We start from the raw sequence: 19,569 nt of genomic DNA on the forward strand, positions 1-19,569 counted from the left end.
CTCAACTGTTAAGTCAGAGCTCGACAACGACATCTAAGAGTTTCTAGGCTTGTGGCATCCTTAGCACACAACAGATGAGTTCCCATTTCAATGGGTAGGTTGCGTTTCCATGGGCGATTGGAAAATGTTGCTTTGTATCACGTAGTAAAAATAAGAATTTCCCACCCGACTTCCGATATTCTGAGTAGGCGGAATTTTTAACAGAACATTTACACAAAAACAATTTATTTTCGTGTGAGACTCTAGCGAGAGGTTGTGCATTAAGAAAGGGCACAAACATTTCGATCAATTCAATTTTGAGATAAATATCAACTAGCATATATTATTACGGCTTTAACAAGAGATTACATCATTTTTCATTAATACAGTGACAACCCTTTCCCCAATAGACGAACAAAAATTACACAAAATTCTCACCTGAACTGTCCAGCGACCGACTATCCCTCTGAATCCTCTTCAGTACCGAAATCGCCGCGCTCGACGTCGAAGTAGGCGGAAGACTTGTCGGCTGCTCAGGCAGCTCAACTGGTTTGCGCTGCTCTTCATTGGTGACCTCTTTCCGCTCGTTAGTATTGGTTTTTACTTCATATTCGTGCGCTCGTTCAGTAACGTTCGGAAGGAGCACTTTTTTCGTCAATCGGGCCAATTCACTGCGTGAAAAGTGCGTTCGCGTATCTTCTGGATAGTTCTCGAACTCCTTGGCCTTCTTTTGGACGTTTTGGAAAATGGGATTCATCCTATTTGAAATTTTTGTTTAGTAAATCGTTTATCTACCCAGAGCATGCGGGAAAGCTTTAAAGATGTAAAATATTGCCCGAAAATTAATAATGGGGGTACAAACAGCACGCATCACCCGGCAAATCGCAAAAGATCTTTTATCAACTCCCAACAAATGGAGAACACAAATATAAATCAAAATTAACAACCACCAATAAGAAATAAAATCATCATCCACTACAAGAACTTACATGGGCAACAAATACGCCAAAATATAATTAATTACACTCCTGGAATAAAACTAAATTGAAAAACAAATATCTACTAACTATAAATCTGAGGTTATTACCTCCTGACTTCCGCCACAGTCTGCCGCGCAGTCTCGTTGACGTCTGCTGGTTCGAAAGAGGGTGCGGTCTCTGCTTCGCGCACACCCTGGTTTGCACCTCTTTTCCCCATTGGCGAATGAGCATCTGCCGGGGGCATGGCAAAGTCGGGAACGCCCCCATTGAACGTGGCCCCACCTTGAGCACCGTGTTCGTCATTTTTCCCGTGCACTGAACCAAGTATTAATGGTTTCGACTGTTTATCGGACCGAATCGGTTCGATTGGTGGCCAAACAGGTCGACCGAGTTTCTTCGGACGGCTATGGAACTCACGCAGCACGGGTGTCCGTAAAAACTCTTCTTTCTGTCGTACACTTTGTCGCACTCGCGATATCCGCGCCGAGTCGTCGATTTCGTGTCCCGTTAGGGTCGAATTTGATCCGAACGAGGTTATACTGTCTTTGCTACCTAAAATTGAAAACCCAAAATTATGAAGTCTCATGATAAAACTAATACTTACTGTCCGCAATGGATGAGGCGAGTGAGCTGGTGCTTTCTCTCCTCGTCGCAACATCCGAACTCCGCAATCTGCACCCGCCATCGGGAATCCCCATATTCAGCCTCTCGCCATTTGATGGCAAGTAATAGGGCTCATTATGCATTGCTTTCATGCTGTAATATTCAGAGCTGCCGCCTTCGGAGTTCAGCGAAGTGGGACCACTGTACTCGGAACTTGATAACAAGTTACTGCCCTCGCTCGCTCGGCGGCCCATTTTGCGATAGAGAGGCACCTGGGGTTGTGCCCGTGATTTCTGACGATATTGTACCTGTTTAATACAGAAGCATAGTCAAGTCAATCATATTTTCATCAACAGAACTGTGTTATGTGAGAATTTAACGAAAAACGAAATATGGTATTTCGTCAATTATTTGTCTACTTTTGATGTGTTTTGATGATTTTTCAACAAACAGTAATGACTCAAAAAATCTAGAGTGGAACTGAGATCCCAACTTAGTGGAAAGAACCTGACAAACAAAACCTTTTCTAACCTCATTTGGCTGGTGTATCTCCGCGTAAATTTCCTGCTGATTGCTCCTAGAATCAAGGACACTCTCTGCGCTGCGCTGATGCGCGACTCTGGAGAAATCTTGCCTATTCGAGCGCACCGGCCTCGCCTGCAACAACGCCCCCTGCGGATAATAGCCGGGGTACTCGTGAAAGTACGGCTGGTGCAGGTAGCGCCAAGAGGCGGCGTCGACACGAAACTCCTGCGGACCTATTGCCCTCTGTTGCGCAATTCTCTGAGTGAGAATCTGCTTGGCGCTCACCCTATCGAGAGGTAGTGGTTCTTGATAGGGCACTGTTTGGTTAGATAAGGGATTGTATGCCGTGTCCGGGAAAAACTGAAAATTAAGGTCATGTAAGGTATACATACAAAAGGGATCTGTATATTTCTTCGTTAAAACAATGCACGTAACCATGTTGAGTAACTAAGGATCTGAGTCTTAAAGCAATGCTTACCCTTTGGAGTACGTCTTCCTCTTTTGGTACGACAAGTAGATGAAGATATTCAGGGCTGTTGCTGATAAGTTGCACCACTTGCTGGTAAGTTCTTCCAGCAGTGACGATATTGTTGACCGCTACTATCCGATCGCCTCGTTGGAGACCTGCCTGTTTGGCCGGGCTTCTTTCGCGGACATCTTTTACGAAGATGGTGTCCATAGGCGCGTTGAGCGCCCCGCAGGCTGCATGTCTGCCATCGTCGTCCTAAACAAAAGTTGCATAATACCACAGAAAAACAGAGCGTCAAGAACACAGCAATAGTTAAATTATCCGCTTAGACTAATTTAAATTAATTTGGTGTCAAATAAATCAAATTGTTTTTGAATTAATATGCTCGTTATGATTGTTCTGAACGGTACGTGCATTTTCATAAATGTAAGCATATTTTTCGAGATAAGACACGAGAATACAGTTTTTTTAACTCTAGAAACTCAATACACACAAAGCCTCGTTTTAACCCTTACATACCTTTTGTTAAGCTAGGGTTTCCTAGGAAAGCGGGGCTATAATATAACGGCCGTAATATGGGTTCAATAATACTTTTCAACGTTAATCACGGCCTCATCATCTTGTCTATCACTAACTAAAAACAGCATGAATTTAAAACGCACGAGCAAATAATATATATAGCATCCGCTATATTATGATAACACTTTCTTAGGAAATCCTCACTTTAGGGCTTGATGAAATAACTCTGTTTGTTCCGTACTATAAGAATTTTTTTAGTATTTTGCCCAAGTAATTACTGATGTAATGGATCTTGATATTATTTTATAACATTCCAATTTTCTCAAATTTCCCAGCATTTCCTGAATGTGGAGCGTAAATCTCGAAAATTCACAGATATTGACTTTTATAACATTGACGAACTACTCCCTGGCTGATGATTCTACGTCATTCCAATAAATTCACAAATTCTTATCTTTCATGAAAGACCAAGTTTGAAATCATCTTCAAGAAAAGAGTAAAGGATTTCAAAGTCTTTTTAATCTACTCTTGGAACTGTGTACAAAGAGTCTCCATACATTTAGTTGGTTATTTAAGAGATCTTTTTAGTTCAGAAACCACTAATATCTTTGCAAAAAAGTAATATTATTTCCGAGCAAAGAAATTAAAATAAGTCTCTTTAGCTAGAACGATAACTGAATTTTAATCCCTCAAAACTACTGTACATACTTTTAATTGAATAATGTTATCGAGTGCACTATGCTATATTATGTTTTGCATTAGCAGCATCAAATTTTATTTTTAGATCTGTGTTATCTTTGAATACTTACGCCTATAGACTCCGGGGGGTATACGATGAAATGCCTAAGGGTGAACCCGAAGCTGTTCCCATAGCGTCGCAGATAGAGACTTCTAGGACCTTTGCTCCCTCGGGGAACTGCTACTATACCGGTTGCATTGATCTGTAACAAAAAAGGAACATATATTACACTGCTTTTGATAATTAGAGATATTAGGGCCAAAGGTTTGAGTTATGAGAAAAAACCATGCTATTTGTATGTTTTTTGAGGGGACGTGTACCCTCAAATTATCTCTTTGAATTGCGAAAAGTTAGTATGTTGAGGAAACCGAAATCGGTGGTTTGTTTATTTATTGCTGAAATGACAGTATCTCAATTTTTCGTAAATTCTTAGGAACCAAAAAACGAAATGGATATCATAATTTTTTATTAGGTACAACGCCTAAATGCCTCTCTGAAGTGGAAAAAATGATCAATTTGAAGAAATTGAAATTAGAGGCGTGCAACGCATTAGTGAAATATCAAAAAAAAAACAGATAAAAACATAAACACTAAAGACAGTTTACCCCTAAACCATTACTGAAATTTATAAAACATTGAAACCTTCTAAAACTAAATTACATTCAATAACATTGTCTAATCGATCTTTGCGAATCAAAATACGGAATACATATTTTTAAGATAACAATCAACTCCTGACCGTTTAGTTTGACTTCAAGGTTGATTAACTTTGGAATATTGGTCTAGACAGGAACCAAACTTTTCAAAAAAGAACACAGATACTTAATACCTGTAAGAGAACTATGCTATATATACTATATATAGTGTATATATATATATACTATACTATACTATACTGTATTCGACCATCTTTTCGAGAAATGACCTTAAGTAAAATTAAGTTAGGTAACACCTTTGGGGCACTGAAAACAACATTACTTTTACGTAAACACATTTATGCAATTTAATATTAACACAAATCACAATAATTGCTTTCCATACGTTTTTACTATTTTGCCAGGCAGCGAGATAGTTTTCATGCACGTTATTACTGTCACTAAATACTTGCATATTTCCTTCTTCCGTTCACATTACTCACGTAAAAAGTCATTTGTGATACCTGTTTGGGAAAACGTTATCAATTTGTCATATGCAACACCTATAGTTAACAGTGATGCAACATCACCTAAGAAACGTATATTTTTTACCGCAATGGAATAGTTTTAGTAAGTTAATCCATCAGATTATTATAGACAACAGTGGCAATAACGGTTTTTAATCGACGTAGTGAAGAAAACGAACCGAGAAGATATTTCTGTTAAAGGGACGCGTGCAAAAAAACACATATAGTTATTTTTTAATGGAGCGGCAACGTTGCCTTCTAGATAAGATATCAAGTCAAAGAGCTAATCAACGGATAATGTATGTACACGACAGCAAACATATTTTGTAATATGGTCGGTAAACATTTTCTCAGTGACAAACATCGGGCTTTAATAAAAATTACTGATTTTGACTATGTCGGAATTCATTCACACTTATGGTCTGACTGAAGAGAAATAAAATGATTCCGAAATTGGCGATCAACCGTTTATTGCTTGACGTCGCACAAAAATACAATCTTTAGTGTAGATTAAAAAAATCACTGTTTTGGTTCCTTATTAACGAAAACGATAAATAATTTAGTGGAAATTCTTAAATAAAGTAATGACCCTCACATTCATAGGAAACTTAAGTAATTTCTGATTTTTTGATATTCACAGTTGTAAATCAATTGAAAATACATAAAACTTAAATCAAACAGCTTATTAAGGTTGAGTTTTGTGTTGTTGTTTTCTTTATTCAGTGGGATTAATTATATGACATAAATAGTTCCTGTACTGCGAGAGATTCATAACAGATACTCTTATAATTCACAAGAACAAGTATGAGTACAAATGAAAAAATTAACCCCCACGGAATAAAAAAAATACTAAAACCGAGGCTAAAACGTTCAAAATACATACAGATACTGTGGTGTCTTCGAATATAACATACACACATATACACACATAAACATAAATAAAGAAGCTTCATTTTGTCTGCGAGAAATAGTTTAAATTTGGAATTTTTTAGAGTATGATCCGTACCTGCGTTATCGAGTGCTTCCTAAAATCTCATGTGAATATTTAAACAGTTGATCAATTGAATATTGCTGCTAATGGTTATAAACTTATGATTCAACCGCACAACATAATGGACGAATATAATATATTATAAAAAAATAAGGGTGAATTCCCATAGACCTGTTAATACGAGGCGTGGAAAGTCGACGGCCAATACTGCATTGGTGCACTCCATTCCTCAATCAATATACAGGATGTTCCTAGAAAGTTGTCTCAAACTTATGGAGTTTATAGAGGACATTGCAATGGACAATTTTTGCATAGAGGCTCCTAGTCAAAATTTGCTGTTTTGATTCCAGAGTAATTTTTGTTAAAAAACTTCGATATTTACTTAAGTTGATAAAATAAAAACAAACAAAATTAACACTTTTTGTTTCCTGACTTTTTTGGAACACTCTGTATATCACTGAAGTGTCTGTCATTTACATTCCCAACAATTTAATAGCGAGTACGAGGCGGGTCACTGAAATTACAAACATTATCTCCTGTATAATACGACGGTCACAAAAATGATTTTTAGGTTGAACTACAAGATCACTAGCTAAGCTCCGCTTGTTCGAAATCTGATTCCTGCACCGGGTACATTGCTGCCTCTAAATTTTTGCATTTACAGAGAATACATAAAGCTATCATCAAGTAATAGATTAATATCTCTAACTCACTTTCTCTATTCTCAAATTAATTGTTTTTAAATATCAATTTGGCGGTTTAAGCGTTAAATACCGAACCCGGCTTTAGTAACGTAGGTGGGGCATAAGACATCACGATCAGATAGATGTTTTGAGAGTCCTGCTAGGCAAGTAGAAACTCATTCTTGTCCAGAGTTCCCATTTCACGTGATAGCACAGACCAATCGGCACTAACGTTGGTCTGAAGAGCGTGGGAAGTAAACGGCAGAGTCCGTATGAAGAGTTTTCTCAATTCGCAAAACCTGAGGTGAGATTTATCTCTCAATTTCCCTATTTTCTATTAATTTGATAAATTCGCGGCAATTTACGTCATTTAGAACGCAGTAATAAATTTAGCTGCAAACGGACTCGGATTTAAAATGGTCCGTGTTTATGCAATTCCAAGAGTGTCACGTTAATTTAATGCGCTCAAGGAAAGACTTATGGTCTCCATAACTCTTCGGCCACCCGAAATTATGGCGGTCGATATAGTCAAAAATAGAGCTGCCCAGTAATAACTCATTATTAAGACCATCTGTAACCGCGAAGAGGGGCATTTCGATATAATTAACTCTGCTGATGCACCACACGAGATTATCCAAATATACCGGAGGTCGCATAGTCGACATATTAAAAGGTAATTTATCCCAGCAATTAAATTCATGTCGGCCCGATTCTTGACTTTTTGACTAATGGTCGGCAATAAATGTGCCACCGCTTACTGAAACGACGAGTGCGAATATTCACATTCGCGTAATTTATTTGTGGCATCGCTGGATTTATGCGAGGAGGTTTGAAGGAGGAAATGCACTCTCCGGGTTCAGCGGAGGTCCACATTCTCATTTTCAACCTCTAGCGCTCTGGAAATCTTGTTTTTCCTACTTTCCAGATGACGCAGACGTCGAAAATCTTTTACTGCCACTAGTAAAGCCGGCGAAAATACGATCGTATCGATCGGTCGGATGTTTTGATAACTCATATCGGTTTGGCACTAATTTCGATATTTTTTGGGTCTTAGTTCAAATGAAAATAGATTCGTGGGATGAGGATCTAATTGCTGTTTGTGCTATAGTTTCACGAATGAGTAAGTGCGTCGACCGACCAGAGCTTTTTTGAATAATAATTTCTGTCAGGTAACTTGAACGTGTGTCACAAATTTCAAGTCCCAGAAGGTTGCCAAGTACCTAGTTTTAGAGCTGTCTTAACATTTGCGTGAAAAAGAACATGAATTCAACGGTTATATAAATTATGAGACTTAAAAACTAAGTTCCACTTCCTTTCGTAACGATACATTGTGGTTTAATTTCCATTGAAAAAATACAGAAGAGGGTAGACCTAATATTATGATGACCAAAAAGGAACAAAAACAAAAACAGTAAGAACCACATCATCCATTGGGATTTCATAGAAAGTCGCCAATTCCCGGAACCTGTGTTCGCCGATTGCTCAACAGTACCAACAAGACACAAATGGTATATGCAATGTCTTCTTTCTTACTACTATACTTCAATCCTTTTATAGTGTTGAACGAAAAAAAAACGGTTTCATTGTGTTTATATGCATAAATTAACCAAATAAAAATATATTTAGGAATATCACCATGCAAACATTCATTCATGTGATTCGTATTATTGGCGAAAATATATTTTTTTTACAAATACGTGAATTTTAGAGAATTTTTAGTTCTGCACGCCTGACTTTGGTTTTTCTTGTATTAAGATATAAAATTTCAAATCTTCCCTTCCAGCTTCGAAATAATATTTAAGAATAATACTTAGATGTGACACCAAGCTAAACTTTACTGCATACCACAGAATGATTTGTTATACCGACAGTTTGATTTTTTAAAACTTTTTAACTAAATTAACAAAAAGTTTTGCTTCTTGCCTGACGGCTGGTACGCCTCTAGCTTTCAGTCTTAACGCCCAATTTTGCCATTTTCAAAAGTCTTTTGGCGTAACAATTATTATTATTTATTGAACAGCAATTGAAGAATACACTTACGAGGAATTAGAGTCTCTTATGATTTTTATATTTTAGTCTTAAATAGACACTTTGCATGCCTCTGGATACTATTGAGTTAATGTACTTTGCCTCTTTTCAATTTTAAATAATTTGATCTTTAGAGTACCAAAGCATTACAATTACCTCGCAAAGTTCAACCTTTGTAAAGATTTGTTTTATTTTATGTTGATGAAATTTAGTAAAACATTTGATTTATTACCGACTTCTACAACGTCTCTGGTATTTACTGCACAGCTGCGCTTTTGGCCATATCAAAGACAAAAAACTGTCTACAAAAATGCTTTCAAAAATTAAGAGGTAACGCTCTGGTTTTGATTTTGATGATTAGGAATTATCCAGATTGAAGAAAACCCTTAGAATCTTTACCATTCAAATCATTCATACATTGATATATAAAATAAAAGACAATTTTGTATTAATCATTTAATTAACTGTTCAAAATATCCACCTCCTATTTGCATGCAACAATACAAACGACGTTCAACATTTTGACGAACACTGCTCAGAATTTCAGGGGTAATTAGGCGACATTCTTGAACGATACGCTGGCTGAGTTCTCCAAGAGACTGCGGCTAAGTGGCATACATTTTGGACTTTAATGTCTCCACAAAAAAAATCGAGGGGTGTCAGATTAGGTGATCTGGGTGGCCATTCATTAGATCTGTAGTGACCTACTATCCATTGATTTAGAAAATTTTCGTTAAGAAACTGACGAGCTAAAACTGTAAAATGTGGAGGTGTCCCATTTTGTTGAAACCATGCATTGTTCTCTAAGATATTGTCATAATTTCAATAATAATTAGATACATGTAGTTTTCCAAAAGCTTAAGGTAAAAAAAAAATAAAAATTAGGCAAAAAATGGGTGGCCGTGGCTACAATTTTGATAAATTGAAAGTGGAATGGTTTTACACATAACCATCTCAAACTTCATTGTAATTTGCACAGCCTGTACCTACTTTAAAATTTAATTTACTTTTAACTTTAATCGCAGTTTGAAACAAGTCGGGTGCAAAGTTTTCAATGGTACACCCTAAATATTCCATGGCATATATAAAACGTATCATTCTTCCTCGGTACATTCATTTAATTAATATAAATTCTTCCTGACAATAAACAACCGTCAATTAATGCGAAAGCCAAACAATTACATATAACAACCTCCAAATGATTTCGTCATATGTTGCTATTCGAATGCCCTGCCGTCCGTGCGGCAATTTGCATATTATAACCAATATTGTTATAAGAGTTAATTACCTTTCGATCGGTTTGGAAGCTTTATTACATAAATAAAATAAAAATAATCGGAGGCTTATTTGTATGCAGGCCCGTGGCGATGTCGCCAAGCCGTCTGGTCGAGGTGAACGCGACTTGTGCCGTTCCACGTCTCTGTCTATACAGGGTAACCATAAGTAGACACAGATATTTGTTTAAAGTTCCCGTTTATAGCAAGTCTCGGTATGGAGCTGTAATGAGCTTCCGTCCATAATAGCACGCCTGGGACAGTTTAAAAGAACATGCCACGTCTGGCGCATTTTTTGCTACAAAAAGCGAAGTTTGGCGGGACTGGAACAATGCACTAAGGGCCAATATATCAAACTCCTGGTAACCTTACCAATGAGATAATTTCCTTGGAAATGAACTCGAAGCAGGGCATTGGCCATTTCATTGGAAAACGTCTTCTTGGTAAAGTTACCAGAACTTTGATCTATTAAAGGAAAGTATCAGATACCTAAGACGGACAGGACGAGCGGGTAAATACGTGAAAAAAAAATTCCGATTCAAAATGGCAAGATCATATCAGGTTATGTGTCTGTTACAGTCGCAGTAGAACTTTTCACATAGGCAAAAGTGGCGCACGCTTCGTCATATACTCTGCTCTTTTATTTTGACTTTTAGCTGTATGCTGCTGAAATTGCATATAAATACATTTGAAAATGATTTACGTAGTTTAAGCAAATAAATAAATATGTTGATGAATATACCACTCATATACTCAACTCCAACAGCATATTAGGAAAAAAGAAGGGAAATTCCAGCTGTTTAGGACTAACGCAAATATATTAAAAAACTTTTCACGGTGCTTAAGTAAAAAAATGTTCAATTAAGTATTGATAAAGTGTCTTGACCTAATATAGATACGTATAAAACACATACAACTAAATGGCACCTTTAACTCTGACTTGCCATACCACTGCGGAGTGAATTTCATCCTTAAGTACGTAGTACCCAGTTTAGATATATTATACTGTCTACTTTTACCAAACGAACAGAAACATAAAAGTTAAGAGTACTTCACTATACAGTGATAAAATATGTCGTACCTAATAGAGATTTATTCACATCAAGTACAAATGATGGGAAAATATCCAAAGCAGCTTAGCAATTTAGAAGGTGTCCGTTTTACGAAGCCGCCTACCATTGGGATCTCACTTATCTTAAGATATACAAGGTTGGTTACATTACGCTTAATAAGAATAAGTTTTCATCTTGGCAATATTGCCAATACTTTTCGTTATATTCGTGGAAAACTGATTCTTATCGTTTTTCGCTGCGAAGTCGGATTTTACTTATAATCGGATATCTAGATGAAAAACAAAAATTTCGGTTCTTCACGGATATTGAGAAAAGTATTAGCAAAATTGCCGATTTGAAAGCATATTCTTATTAAGTTTTAACTTGCGTAATTTTCCCCCAATTTAACTGATCTCGTATTCTCAACAGCTGAGATCCTAATAGAGGGGGGTTCGTAAAACGAACTCCCTGTATAGATCTAACACTATTTTCTATCAGGAAAAGAAATGGAAATGTAACATACTTCTATCTACTGAAAGTCAATAGCAATAATATGGCAATATAACACACTAGTTCTGCACTAAATATGTAAATAGAAAACGCTACAAAATTTAATTAGTATGAACTAATTTACTTGAGATCTAGGAGCCTTCAATAAAATACTCTAAAATACATATCACTATTACTATTAATTCACTATTAATAATAACCATTACCTATTACACAAATTGTTATAATTACAGTTTAATAATGCAAATGTTAGGAATGATACCTACCTATTTTCAATTTTCTTAAAAAAAAATGAATTTATCAATGTTAGTACATTTCAAGATATTTTTTATTATACACTGATAAATTAGAGCCTCGCCATGCTAAAGCTTTAGAAGTCAATATTCTACGGAGAAATTCACATTAATTCAGTAGACGGTTAACTACATAATTAAATATTTGAACTAATCTCATGATAAAATTGTACCAAATGTACGAACCGGATTGAATAAACAGTTAAACTGAACCAAATAAAAACTGCAAAACAATCAACAAACTTCAACAAACAACTTAAAATTGGAATAGGAAAGTTTCTATTTCCCGCAATGTATAAATAACATTCTGAAAAAATGAAGATATTTCCATGGATATCTCGTTGGAAACAGAAATTGTATTAAAATAAAAATTTCAACCACTAAACATTAAAACAAGTTAAGTATGCAAGTACGAATTTGAAATATGCCTAGGCATGAGTAATTGGACATTGGTTAGTCTAATAAAATTAACATACTTACTTACAAGAACTTAATCTCTTATAATTAAAATTTCAACTCAATGAAAATCATTAAACAGCGAAAAGAAATGTTGAATAAATCACAAGTCTTATGACCCCATCCAGCCCATAACGGGTTCGTGTGTCCTTTTGCTGAACTGTCTCTTCCGAGGTCTTTTTTCGATATCTGGATGGCTGAATGTAGATCAAGATCAAGTGAATAGTTGCTCTAGAAGTAAAATGTATTGATAATTACTCGTCAATATATTAATCATGATTTACTTTCTGCTCTACCAATATCAGTTCCTGGACAAAGTTATTATCTTGTCTTTTCTTCAAGGAAGTATCTAGAAGTGGCTTTCGTAATATGCCCTGCTCGGTTCAAGCATATCACCTCTCTTAACACCCACTGTTTTAAAACTTGAATGTGCCAATTGTTGCAAATTATAGTATAAGGTAAGTGAATAGTATCATGATGTTCAAAGCATGTTGAAATTTCTTCACCATCTTTTCACTCTTGTTCTTTTTCCTAGTTTCGTCTATATCTTCATAATTTTTTACACCACCGGAGTATTCCAATTTTGCCAAATTAAAATCAATAGGTTCACAATCTCGGTTTAACTCTTAGGGCTGATATCAGGATCACGTCATCAGTATAGAATAGCGCTTAGTGGCAGGACAGGAAGATACGTTCCGTCCGATATTTGAGGAAAAACATGCAGTTCTTCTTCAGACCTCAGAGGGGCCACAAACATGGCACACCTTCCTATCCACACCCCTCAGGGGCCCTAGTTGCACGAACCGTTTCCAGGTATAACGTCCTTAAGACAGAAGGAACGAGAGTGCATAATAGGATTATTAGACAGCCGGTGTCAAAAGAAATAGAAATTGTAGAGGCAGAACTAAAGGAAGAAATGAAAATATTGTTAGGATTGCTAAACTATGTGTTTCGCGGTTAAACTTTATCAGATAGAATTTGTCGTTGTCTACCGTTAATCGACTAGAGAATGTCAATCGAGACACAATCGTCACTGCCCAAGACACAAGAACGTGTGAACGTGTTGCCCACTCCGTGACAGTGTTATTTTTTCTGTCGGCACAGTAGCGATATCTACCGGAAAGTCCCCGAAAGGGGCGACAAAGAGAAGCCAATGCTTGCCGAGTGGAGGCGACGTGCAATGCGCAAGACAAGCGCGACATCCCGGCAACCTTGCCTTTCCTGTGAAAGTCCCTTGCATTGCAACATGATAAACAATAAATTATTTTAATTGCTTTTTCGACATTCCCGAGTTAAACGACGGACAGAACAATAGACACCTCTAGTCAGTGCTCTCGTCACGGGGGTCTCGCAAATTGGGCTAATTAAAACTCGCAATCTGGTGCGGCTTTATCAGATTGAGCCTCATTTCGCCCATATTCAAGCCGACAGATTTTCGGTTAAGTAAGATCATTATCGATCATGTTGGTCTTTCATTTTGGTGCTTCTTGCCACACATTGACAAGGGTGTTTAAAGTGAGAGTTTTGACCACCAATAAAAGTTCGAGTCCAATGGTAAAACTTCCCTCTCGGAAGTCAGAGGTAATGATACAAACATTTAGAAAAACAAATTCATGTTTACAATCTGCAAGTTAATATAATGTTATGGCGCAGTTCATTAGAGGAAGAATGGTAAAGATAGCGGATGAGAGCATGTTTTATATCCACAAATAATTTGGATTCAATTATCCTGCAAAACCTCCTTACAGGGTGAACCAAAACCTGACTATTAGTTGGATTTTTTTTTAACTTTGAAACAATACATTCTTGAACTCCCAGTTGCCCAATTTTGACCCCAATTCAACCGACTTCGTATTTTCTATGGTTACCGAGATGCCCATGGTTGGGCTTGAGAAACGGACTCCTTGCACAATGCAAGTCATCAAGTGTATATTAGCAATCATACAGCGCAAAAACTGTTGAATTTTTTCGGTCACTACCCTGGGTCTGTCAATACCACCGTTACACTCCAAATTTAATACGAATAAATAAAATCCAAATAAAATGCGAGAAAATCATCCGTGCTTATTGAAAATTTTCAAGATTTGGATAATTTCTAATTTGAATGTCCCGTATGCATTTAAATGTCTACTTCGTAAATTGACCATTTCGAGTTAAAAGTCCGGAAACGGCAAATCGTAAACCAGATTAAACGGTCGAGGAAATTAATTTTAACGACGGCTGATCCGCCAATAAATTCCGGCAGCAATAAACACCTCATATCCAAACGACCATTTTAGGAAGGCGGCCGTCGGAACGGACTTTTTTGCTGGGCCGTAACGAGCACCGGGACGATATATGACGCAAATTTTCGGTCCGTTCTGACAGCCCCGATGGATTAATGTGACGATTTGCAGTCGCCACCCGTCCACCCGTTCGACTCGACCAACGTAATTAACTTAGCAACGAGTTTTTATGCGCATAGCTTTTGACATTGAAATTGTCGAAATTCCCTCTGAATACGAATAAGAATAATGGCTCTGATGTCCGTCACGAAACGCAAAGCAAATTTCATCTAGCGTTCAAAAAGGTCTACTATCACCACCGAGGGAGGAGGGAGGAGCATCCCCAGGTCAATGCTTTGGAACGCGACTGTTCAGAGTAATCTCAAGATTGATTTTGCGCGATGCGAGGGTCGCATATGTACCTCACTACGAGCAATTGCAGAAGATTAAACGATTGTGATGCCGGGGTGAGGTCAGATCTGCGGGAACACCCCAGCCACGATTGGGTCGCAAAGCCGGAGCCAGCATCAACTAATTTTTGTCTCTTCCAAAAAATATAAGAAGTCCGAACGCCTAGCCAGGATCTACACCAGGTCAACTCTGGTGTAGACCATGCATCATAATCGAGGCATATACATACACCCTACATACACATAACACATACATAAACGGTATTTAAGATGCATGTATGGTCACCAGGCAAACGATATTAGAACTCTGAATTTAGGCATGTCTCAACACGTTTTTTCACGCTATTTTAATTTAAAAAAAAAATTATATTTGTGTATAGGAGCCTTCAAAGTCCTGGCGCCTTACAAAACACTCCGCTGCGCTGTGTTTTGCAATACGCTGCTCGTACTTTAAAGGCTTTCTTAAACATTTATATTACAAAATATTATTACAGTATTGGTCGTAAAAAAAGGTTTTTATGGCAATTTTACATGGCATTTTTATTTATCCCGTAGGCAGGGTAAATGAAAATGCCATCCGTAATTATAGTTAAATTTCAATTCTCCATATTTGGTTTGGTAAATTCAAAATTATAGTTGTAAAGCCATTCGTGGCTTTGGTCGATATCTAGAGACATGCTCGGCGAATTTTTGTTTTTGGAGCAGCTGTTGCGTTTTTCATTATTAATTTCATAGATTATAACTGGATACGTGCATATATTAGAACTTTCATTGTAACGCCATTTAAGGGTTCTGGACGATATCGCGGCACGTATTTGATGGTTTCATGTACAAGATAAATTAAAAGGGGTTTTCATAATATTTGAATTCCACAACATTATCAATACCTGCGTCTATAACCCAACCGGGAATAAACTCATTTTAAACATTTTCAGTTTAACATAAGGTAAGGAGAAATAAAAGCCGTTAATATGTGTTGAATCTTCGAAAAATGCGGAACAATTTTGAAACCCCTATATATTTGGTTCAAAATTCGAAATGTGCATCGGTGTAACTTTTCCGGTGAGGAAAGTTTTAGCGCATTTACCTAAGTGGAAGCACGAATTTATCCGAAGCTACTTACTAAATAGATAATATCACTCTGAAACTCGCAACAAGTGGAAAGTAACAGTTATCTTCAAAGCAATTTTCGATTCGTTCGTGGCCGTCGTCATAAAAATTATCTCTCGTGTCTCTTTACTTACAGCCACACCCTGAAACATGATAGCAAATTTTTCAAAAACCTTGCACACTCATGGGAATTCATACAGCTAAAGGCTCGTTAAGAAAAATTACATTACCCCGACTCATGATAAATTTAATAATAACAAATTATCTCCATAAGCCATTGTAATGCAGCCTGCACAATTCTTATTAACTTTCGATTAGAGCGAGGTTGTTGAAAAAAACCGATTCGATCGACGGGTTGGTTCATATACGGTGATCGTTTTATAAACAAAGCGATTCCTACGCACTGGCTGTGAGAAAATTACTTTTGCATGAAGACGTAATTATTTTTGGGACCCACGCAATATGTGCTGGCCGTTTTAAGGTCGAAATCCGACGAGTTAGAATGCCGAAAAAACAATTTAATTGTCTGCACGCGCATCCGTTTAAAAAATACATACAACAATTATGAGATTATGGATGTATTGCCGATTCGGTACTAAATAAGGACGTGCCCAATAACGGACCACACAAGTCGGTACCCAAGTTTTTGTCCTTTCTTAACGGATAATTGGCTTAAGCCCAGTGGGCTTAACGCACCTTCAAAATTTTCTTTCTGATTCGATCACGTGATCACGCTCTAATCAGATCTATTTAGCGCTGGTGAAGATACCCTTATCGCCCCAAGATTACGCTGTTATGACAATCGTAATAGCGAAATGAATCTTCCAAGATGGATGCGTAGATAATGGCAGTAATGGTGACCGGGTGGCTACTTAAGGCCCACGTAGGTCGTAATTTATCGATTAGAAATCACTGCCTGTGTGTGGTGGTACCTGACAGATGCGAGAATAAATTTTCCAGTAAATCACCGCATTGGAAGTAATTCTTCATCGTCCATCTCATTTTCGCGTCAATTGTTGGGCAAATGTCGGTGTCTACTCGGGATAGTAGCGAGGAATCGTAATTGATGGGCTTTCGCCTGTAATTATGGCCATAAATATCAATTTACGCTAGGTGGATCATAGTTATTGCGATTTCAGTAATGATTGGTGTTGTGACTTACAACTGCAATTTTGTAACTTGTGACTTTTGTAAACCAGAAGAGTGTAACGGTCAAGATACCATTACAATTGAAGCTGAGATAAAATTAAAGATCGACGTGAAAGATGAGCAAGACGTGGTTGCGAACCTTGTACTTTAAAATCTCAAATTTCTAGAACAAATATGGACTGTCGAAAGAATACCGGTTTTTCTTTATTTTTCTGGAACAACCCAGTAGGGCCTAACCTAATCCATCAAATAGGACAAGACATTGCAAAACATAATACAAGTTTGAATAATTTTTCAAACAAATTATATCAAATTCACCATTTATCCACCACATTTTCTTCAAATAAAACTGAGAGGTATTTATAAAAAATGATGAGGAGAAACGCCAAAAGCTTGAAATTTTAAGATGAATAGGTCAAACGAATTCATCGAACTTTGGAAAAGAACCTAGAGTTGATGATTAAATTAAATTATCAGCAAAGCAAATCATGCTGTCACAATGAACCGAAGAACGGACTTTTCAGTCTCATTTCTTCATACCTAATTGGTATTGCTAACTGGTCAATTTTCCTTAGTTGCCACTTTTGGGTTCATCGCCTCCAATTAGAGCTTTCTAGAAATTAGAGCATTGCAAAACTACTGGATGGCCAACAGCCGTTTATTGTAACAACCTCAACAACAACGAAAAAGATCATGCAGAATTCTTGTACTTAGTGGTCAATCATATGAATAATACGACACAATCAAGATATCTATGATACCCCGGTCTTCCTAAGGATAATTTTCAAAATTCACAGAGACTATTTTAAAGAAAATCTTTGAAAATTCCTATGTGTATGTATGAACTTATAATTAAATAAAACATATATATATATATATATATATATATATATATATATATATATATATATATATAATATATATATATTTACCATAGTATGAAAGGTATGCTCGTAATGTGTAGATTGTTGAACATTTTTTGGTTGTGATAATAGCCCTCGCCGTTACAAACAAGTCTTTTGATTGACTATTTTTAGGTTTGAAAATGCATCTCACTAAAATACGGCAATACATTAGGTGGAATAGAGAGGATAAGAGGAACGCATTAAAGCAATCCAAAGCACTTTAATTGAGACAAAATATTTAGGCACTTTTGTTTACTTCCGCTAATTGTGCTTTATACATATACTCATGCAACTGCCCAGATTATCCAACGCGTAGGTGGCTTCCGTAAATTGGCAAAAATAACCTGTTGAAAAACTGTAAAGAAATTCAATTTGGACTCTTTTACAATTGTTATAATAAGTGTTATATTACAGCTTTCGTTTGGGTATTGGATAAATTTATATCGATTGTTTAAACATTTTTAGCTCAATTTCGATTAAGTGAACCCGTTTTCCCCTCGTCCGTCAATCTGTTTTGGACTTGAAATGTCTCTAGCACGAACGTCCGCCGTGCGTTATGCGATTATGGACAAATCTAAAATCGACAAAGGGAAATACGAGTTTATACCTTACTAAAAGCCCGACAAAAGATGCTCATCCTTACACGAAAGTCGAACAAATAATGGCTATTGCATGGGTCGCAACAATTGACTCAACAGTTAAGTCATCGGTTTCTCTTAAGGGTCTCCTTGACTCAACTATTGGGTCATCGGCAGTAAACGTGTTAAATAGCCAAAATGTATCTATTGTTTTCTTACGTTATTTGTAGAGTTAGACGATAACTGTTGACATTTTTATATTGACGTTCTTCGGGGTCTAAACCTTTTTTTGAAATGTTTTTCTCAAACATTGTATTTCTTACCATACATTAACGCTCTTATCTAGGGCGGCACGCTATATAGCATCTTAGCCTGACCCGATTAACATCGACTATCCTTTGACGATCTTGCCAAATACATTCACTTTAACCATATTACCAAATATAGGAAGAAGACAATTAATTCCAAATAAGTTACATAACTATTGATGAAATAACCATAAACATGATATAACTATACAGAGATATATCACCGCCTAGCTATAACCGAGAACCACAGGAAAGAGTATGGTTTTTTTTTATGGCTTAGATGTAGTATATACGTTTATTGCCGAAATTCAAGAGCTGAGGTTCATTTGGATTTCCTCTTCGAGTCAGTACCTACATTAATCTCTAGATAACTATATCTACAAGATAATTTCTGTAGAAAGGATGAAATCACAGTCCAGCATTGGTGAATTTCTCAATTTCCAGGGAAATTGTCTCTTGGGTTAAATTTCCAGAATATTACTATATTAACTCTCACACCTACAGATTGACACCAAGTTCGTCCTGGAGAATATTCAAATCATCATATACAGGGCATAAATGTCTAATGCGAACATCTCGGAA

The 19,569-nt window shown here is 36.8% G+C and overlaps 1 protein-coding gene across 17 annotated transcripts in view; it reads right to left on the reverse strand.

Annotated features, from left to right (window-relative positions):
- Positions 1–19,569, reverse strand: part of RhoGAP19D (Rho GTPase activating protein at 19D) — a 161,761-nt gene that overhangs the window by 70,228 nt on the left and 71,964 nt on the right. For 15 of the 17 annotated variants that reach the window (XR_010752211.1, XM_066391957.1, XM_066391960.1 and 12 more), the window contains 7 exons: positions 3,885–4,016; positions 2,566–2,811; positions 2,094–2,447; positions 1,564–1,870; positions 1,067–1,511; positions 969–1,007; positions 418–737 (listed from right to left, as the gene is read on the reverse strand). Coding sequence is in view for 16 of the 17 variants with exons in the window: in XM_066391957.1 (XP_066248054.1) it covers positions 418–737; positions 969–1,007; positions 1,067–1,511; positions 1,564–1,870; positions 2,094–2,447; positions 2,566–2,811; positions 3,885–4,016 (1,843 nt within the window). In the remaining variant the exon portion in view is untranslated. Of the gene's footprint in view, positions 1–417; positions 738–968; positions 1,008–1,066; positions 1,512–1,563; positions 1,871–2,093; positions 2,448–2,565; positions 2,812–3,884; positions 4,017–4,855; positions 4,949–19,569 lie in introns of those variants that run through there. The other 2 variants (XM_066391954.1, XM_066391955.1) reach the window with 2 other exon arrangements.

Source organism: Euwallacea similis, chromosome 7, assembly GCF_039881205.1.
Source record: "Euwallacea similis isolate ESF13 chromosome 7, ESF131.1, whole genome shotgun sequence".
NCBI lineage: Eukaryota > Metazoa > Arthropoda > Insecta > Coleoptera > Curculionidae > Euwallacea > Euwallacea similis.